Source organism: Pan troglodytes, chromosome 9 (assembly GCF_028858775.2).
Source record: "Pan troglodytes isolate AG18354 chromosome 9, NHGRI_mPanTro3-v2.0_pri, whole genome shotgun sequence".
NCBI classification, from domain to species: domain Eukaryota; kingdom Metazoa; phylum Chordata; class Mammalia; order Primates; family Hominidae; genus Pan; species Pan troglodytes.
In genome coordinates, this window is record NC_072407.2 from 14,440,379 (window position 1) to 14,446,487 (window position 6,109).

General features: G+C 51.8%; 1 protein-coding gene across 7 annotated transcripts in view; it reads right to left on the reverse strand.

The window, feature by feature from the left end:
* The window catches only part of SBF2 (SET binding factor 2), a 516,757-nt gene extending 511,132 nt beyond the window's left edge, over positions 1–5,625 (reverse strand). For 4 of the 7 annotated variants that reach the window (XR_010147145.1, XR_010147144.1, XR_010147143.1 and 1 more), the window contains exon 1: positions 5,421–5,619. Coding sequence is in view for 4 of the 7 variants with exons in the window: in XM_063782782.1 (XP_063638852.1) it covers positions 5,421–5,475 (55 nt within the window). In the remaining 3 variants the exon portion in view is untranslated. Of the gene's footprint in view, positions 1–5,420 lie in introns of all 7 variants that reach the window. The other 3 variants (XM_016920369.4, XM_016920366.4, XM_063782783.1) reach the window with 2 other exon arrangements.
* Positions 5,626–6,109: the final 484 nt, after the last annotated feature.

The window sequence follows — 6,109 nt, forward strand, 5'->3', positions numbered from 1 at the left end:
TCCTCTCTGCAGGGAGATTGTCCCATCATCTCTTCAGCTCTCAGCAGAGAGGAGGCCCTACAGTGGGAAGCTCCTCTCTTTAGGCAGGTTGTCCCATCATCTCTGCATCTATCAGCAGAGAGGGTAACTCCTCTCTGTAACTGGTTGTCCCATCATCTCTCCATCCTCTGCTCTGCTCTGGGCTGAGCCTGCAACTTTTATGGGCCTCAGAGGGGACAAAGTGCACACCAATTGTCCATAGGTGGGCCCAGAAAAGGTACCACAAGTCCTCGCTCTAGTCCATAGGACTGGCAGCCGGGCCCCCAGTCTTCAAGCCCTCCCCGGCCTGAAGGGGGGGCCTCACCAGAGACCTGCCCCCTTCCGCCATCCACGACGCCCAGGCTTCTCGCTTCAAGGGGTACCTGCAGGCCAGCACCAAACCTCCCTCAAACCCCTCCCACGGTACTTGTCAGGGCCCAAAGTCCAGAGGGGGCTGAGGAAGCAGGGGCCCAGTGTGTCAGCGCTGACCTAAGTGTGTACACACCCGGGGGCGCTGTGACAGCACCCTGGCTTGGCCCCAACCCCGCTCCAAGATTGGAGCAGGCGCCTCCAAGCCTACAAGGGCAGGAGGGATGCCTTCCCTGGCCCCTGAGAGTGCAAAGAGGCCTAGGTCCACAGCCCCAACTTGGGCAGCTGCAGCTGTGTGGGGTGGGGGGCCTCCTGCTCGTGGCCCCTTAGAACACAGGGAGAACTGGGTCCACAGCTCTGACTTGGGTGGCTGCAGCACACCCAGGAGGGCAGGGCTGCTGCCTGCTCCCGGCTTTCGCCAGGTCCGTGGAGTGTGCAGCCCTAGCCATGCCCCCTCGTAGCCTGGAGCAGGGGCTCCAGGTCCTCGCTGGGCCCAGGCCAGTATCTAGGGCAGAGGTAACATCTCTACGAGCTCCCCCTCACCCAGCTTATGGCCCTGCCTAGGGGGGTGCCTCCAGGAGCAGACTGTGGGCCCTGGGCCCAGCCCTTGGGAGTGTCAGGCCTGGCAATCACCCTGATGCAGGGTGGACCCCAGGGATGCGGCCCTAGGCGGCCCTGCTCAGAGCCTACCCCTGAGGCACAGGAACCCGGTGCCCTCGGCAGGGTGGGTGTGGTGACCACGCTGCTGGCTGGGTCCCTGAAGCAGGCACTGCTCCCACTTCCGGCCCCAGACCCCCAAATCACACCTCCAGCTCCGCCTCCTCCTCACACCCTCCCCGCAGCATTGGTGGGCAAGAGTGGTGACACAGGGCCAGGGTCAGGAGCTGGGGAGGCTCCGGGCCTGAGGGCAGGTCCTGCCCAGAGGCACAAGGGCGGGGGCAGTACAGTCGGCTGCCTCAGGGATGCAGGGCACAGGGGACCCACCCGCATCATTGCTGCTCCCATAGCCGCTCCTGACACCACCGCCCGCACCTCTTCGCTGCCATCAACATGACAAAAGAAGAATTATCCCAAGTTAAAAAGTTATACATTTCACTGTTGATATTCTACAATTTATACAAGCTTCTGGATTGTATTACTTAAAAAATTAATCTTCCTTCTCCTTCCCTTTTCCTGCTGTGAGAAGAGCAGTTGTCATGGTACCCCTGGGGTGGAGGTGGATCCCTGGGGTGGAGCTTGTCATATTGTCATAGACCAAGAGAGCTAGGGAAGGAGTCTGTGTGGTAGGGGAAGAGGCAAACATTTTGCTTCAGAGCCCAAGCATTAAGGCAGGAGGGGGAAACTGGCAAAGGGCACTGGGGTACAACAGAGTGAGAAGGATATCTTCCAATGGAAGCAACTCACTGTGGTGTGTCAGAGTCTGAGTGGGGTACGAAGTGTGTCCACCGACAGTGGGGAGACCAACATGAGGAGTCATAACCAGAGTGCTGGGGAGGGTGTCCCTGTATTGAAGCATGCTGGTATGGACTCTTAGATCCGGACTGGGGTAGGGGGATGGAGGAGATGGAATGAAGAATTCAAGTCCCAGCAGGGAGAGGAGTAGATGGTAGTGAAGATGGGAGACTGAACAATAAGTAAATACATTCAGGATAACAGAAGCCAGATTTCTCACTGTCAGAGAAGAACGTTACAATATGAAAAAGGAGAACACTAGAATAGATCCTGGACTATTTGACTGAAATTGGAGGTATCAGTATGAATTCATAGTTTTCAATATACAGAGATAATAAATAAATATAGATATAAATGCATATGTATGTTTATGCATACATACCTATACTTACCAGCCCTGACCATTAACAGGACCTGGAAGGAGTAACAGCCCAACAGCAATAAACACACTAGCCTTGAGATCTTAGCTTCTAAATGTCATTCTCCACTAAAAGGAACCAGGGATCCCTAAATGGCTGATTCCAGAACCAAGGCATGGAAAGTACAAGATGAGCCAGGAACAGGTTCTTGTGCCAAAAAGTATAAAGTTGTTCTCAAAGAGTGATGGGGATGTACCATAAGAACACAGAAGCCAGCTTGAACAACTCTCATTGGCCAAATAAAGAACAATTTGAACATCAAAATAAATAATGCTATAGTCTGAATGTGTATGTCCCCTCCCAAAATTCATATGTTAAAATCCTAACACCCAAAGTGATGGTATTATGAGGTGAGGCCTTTAGGAAGTGATCAGGTCATGGTGGTGGAGTCCTTGTGAATGGGATTAGTTCCCTTTTTAAAGAGACCCCAGAGAGCTCATTTGACCCTTAAGCCATATGAGGTTAAAGTGAGAACATGGCTATGAGGAAGCATGTCCTCACCAGACACTGAATTTGTCAGAGTCTTCATCTTGGATTTCTCTGCCTCCAGACTGTGAAAAATAAATTTCTATTGTTTATAAGCCACCCAGTTTGAGGTATTTTTGTTATAACAGCCCGAATGGACTAAGGCAAATAGTAACAGAATATAATTCGCGAGCTCCCCTTTCTGGTCTCACTTCGGCTGGATGTGCTTAGACTCTCCTATTTCCCACTCAAGCCAGTGCTTCGGGCAGGTGGGCTAGTGACTTTTTCCGAATAGACTAAGGCAAATAGTAACAGAATATAATCCACTAAACACACACACACACACACACACACACACACACACACATAGACTCCATGTAGATGTCAATAAATGATTAAGAGTTTAGTGAGGAACAAGATATTTACATAGTTTCAAAGTACATGGCAAAAACAATTAAGTATTAACTTTATAGTGGAGAAGCCTGGCAGATATTACTTATATCAAGTAATCAAAGTAAAAATAACCAACAATGAAACAAAGTGAAATTGTGCACCACCTGACAGGATGCAGTGAGCATCACTTCTGTGATATCCTTCCCAAGTGCATATTTGTATGTATCTAATCATGAAGGAACAGACAATCCCAAATTGAGGGGGCAGCCTACAAAGTGACTGACCTGTAATTGTTAAATATGTTAAGGTCATGAAAGTCAGGAGAAGATAAAGGAAATGTTCCAGATTGAGGGAGACAAAAGAGACATAACATGAATGCAACACATATTGCTAAACTGGATCCTTTTGCCAGTAAAGAGATTAACAGCACAATCAACAAAACTTGAACCAGTCTGAGAACTAGATGGAGTACTGTATCACTATCCATTTCCTGTTTTGGTTATTGCACTGTGATCATGTAGGAGAACATTCTTGTTTGCAGAAAATGCACATTAAAGTATTCTGGGATGACAGGGCATCATCAGGTCAACAGCTTCCTCTCAAATTGTTGGGGGGCGGGTAGAATTTTTTGTACCATTCTTGCAACTTTTTTGCAAGTCTGTTATTGTTTCAACATTGTTAGCCGGGCGTGGTGGCTCAAGCCTGTAATCCCAGCACTTTGGGAGGCCAAGGCCGGTGGATCACGAGGTCAGGAGTTCAAGACCAGCCTGGCCAGGATGGTGAAATCCCGTCTCTACTACAAATACAAAAATTAGCGGGTGTGTTGGCGGGCGCCTGTAAATCCCAGCTACTCCGGAGGCTGAGGCAGAGAATTGCTTCAACCTAGGAGGCAGAGGTTGCAGTGAGCCAAGATCGCACCACTGCACTCCAGCCTGGGCAACAGAGCAAAACTCCGTCTCAAAAAAAAAAAAAAAAAAAAAAAAAAAAAAAAAATTGTTTAAAAGTGGGGAGGGGGGGAGGCGGAACAATGTCACTAAAAACTAAAGGTTAAAAAACTGATTTCCCACACTTAATCTTGATAGAAAAGAAACATCAGACTATGCAAAATTACTAGGAAATAAAATTTTGGATCCAGAAGTTTAAACATTTAATCTTTCTCTTTAACAATTGACCTCAATCAGGTCATGACTGGTGAAAGAGAAAAGAACATGAAAGGTTCCCACTAAAGGAGAGGAAGTTCTTAGGAGAGGAATAATGAAAGAGAGAGTGGACCAAGAGTGGGTAGAACAATGGTATTCTGAGCTACCAATGGCTGTAACCATCAGGAAAACACAATCTCAGCATCTCTGAAAAATGAAGGGGCTGTAGAGCTGATATCTCAAATTCCTTGCAAATGTGGGACTAGAACTGCCCTAAAATAGAAGTGGTTCCCCAGCTCAATTTGTTATTACATTATGCTTAGCTACATAGTAATACAAAAGAATACAAATACAGAAATAAACGTGCATGAACCCTGAATTCTCTTAAGTTGTGGAAGTCCGTCAATTAAAGTGTAAAATACAATGCATTTGCCCAATTGTTCCTTACGAAGAAAATTCTGTGACAAAAAGAACAATGAAAACACATTAAAGTGAAACAAGATCACCTTCAGCGGTCAGCTGGCTGTCCTTAGTTAAAAGACAAGTCATGTCACTGTGAAGTGACCGTCACATTTGTCCTGAAAGAATAGGGAGCATTTCCTAGAAAGGGGTAAAAGTGCAAAGAATCCTGTCCCCTTCCCTGGTACCACGCGTTCCTTGGGGAGGTCACTAGGCCCCCAACAGCACATGGGTGAGTTAGCACTGGACTCTCAGCACTTCCTTTCGGAGAGGACAACCCCCTGCGTCACTGGTTACTCACTCAGGATGCAGGGCAGAAGTTTATCCCCGAGGAACTTAGCACAGTTGGCTCCCGCCCTCCCAGCCTTGCGGTCCTGGGCCCAATCCCAGGGCTCTCTCTGCCCCGGGTACCCTGCAGCCTCCAGCGGGAGGGTCGCGAGACCCCAACTCGCCTCCGGCCCGCCCAGCGGGTGCGCCCAGGGGCTGGGCAGACGCGGCGTCTTCCCTCCCCCTACCGTCATGCCGGCCCCCCACGCCCACCGCCAGGCTCAGCCCAGCCGAGAAGGCCGGACGCCGACCGCCCGCTCCTCCGAGACTCGGCCTGGCCCTCCCCGACGCCCGGCCCCGACGCCCGGCCCCGCGGAGCCCACTGGACAGCGGCCGGGGGGCGGGGAGGCCCGGGGGCGGTGCCGCCCCACACCCTTACCTGGCTTCTCGTGGTCATAGCCTACCACGATGAAGTAGTCAGCCAGCCGGGCCATGGCCGCCGCCGCCGCGCTCGGGAAGCGGGTCCCCGTCGCCGCCCTCGCCGCCGCCGCCCACCCGGCCCGGGAGGGCTCAGCATTTTCCCTGCAGCGGCAGTAGCGGCAGCGGCAGCGCTTCAGCCATGTTTGACAACCGAGGCGCGCTCTGCGCTTGCGCGGCGCCTAGTGCCCGCTCCTCCCCCGTCCCCACCCGCGCTGGCTCGGCTGCCCCAAGCCCGGGCGGCGAGCCCACCTCCACCCTCCGCGGGCCTCGCGGACTGCTGCGCTGGGGGAGTGGGCGGTCGGGCGTGTTCCCGCCACGCGCCGCCACCGCGGCCCCTGGAGGTGGTTCACTTTGAGGCCTGGATGCTGCTTCACGGCCCCCTCCGCCTCCCTATTTTTCCTAAAGCAGGGGGTCCTTCCTTCCGCCTTCTCTATTCTGTTTGGATTTGGAAGAAGGGATGTGGAGAGTTGAGGGGTCACTTGGAAAGCTGGCTGCTTCCTCTGCTCCCCACCACCACCAAAGATGAAATTCTCCCGCCCTCGGTTGGAAGCAAGGAATTTGCATCGACAGGGCTTTTGCTGCACGTTTCCTGTTTATGTTGTGTAGATGGGAATTTTAGAAACATGCCACCGAGCAGACGGGGGAGGG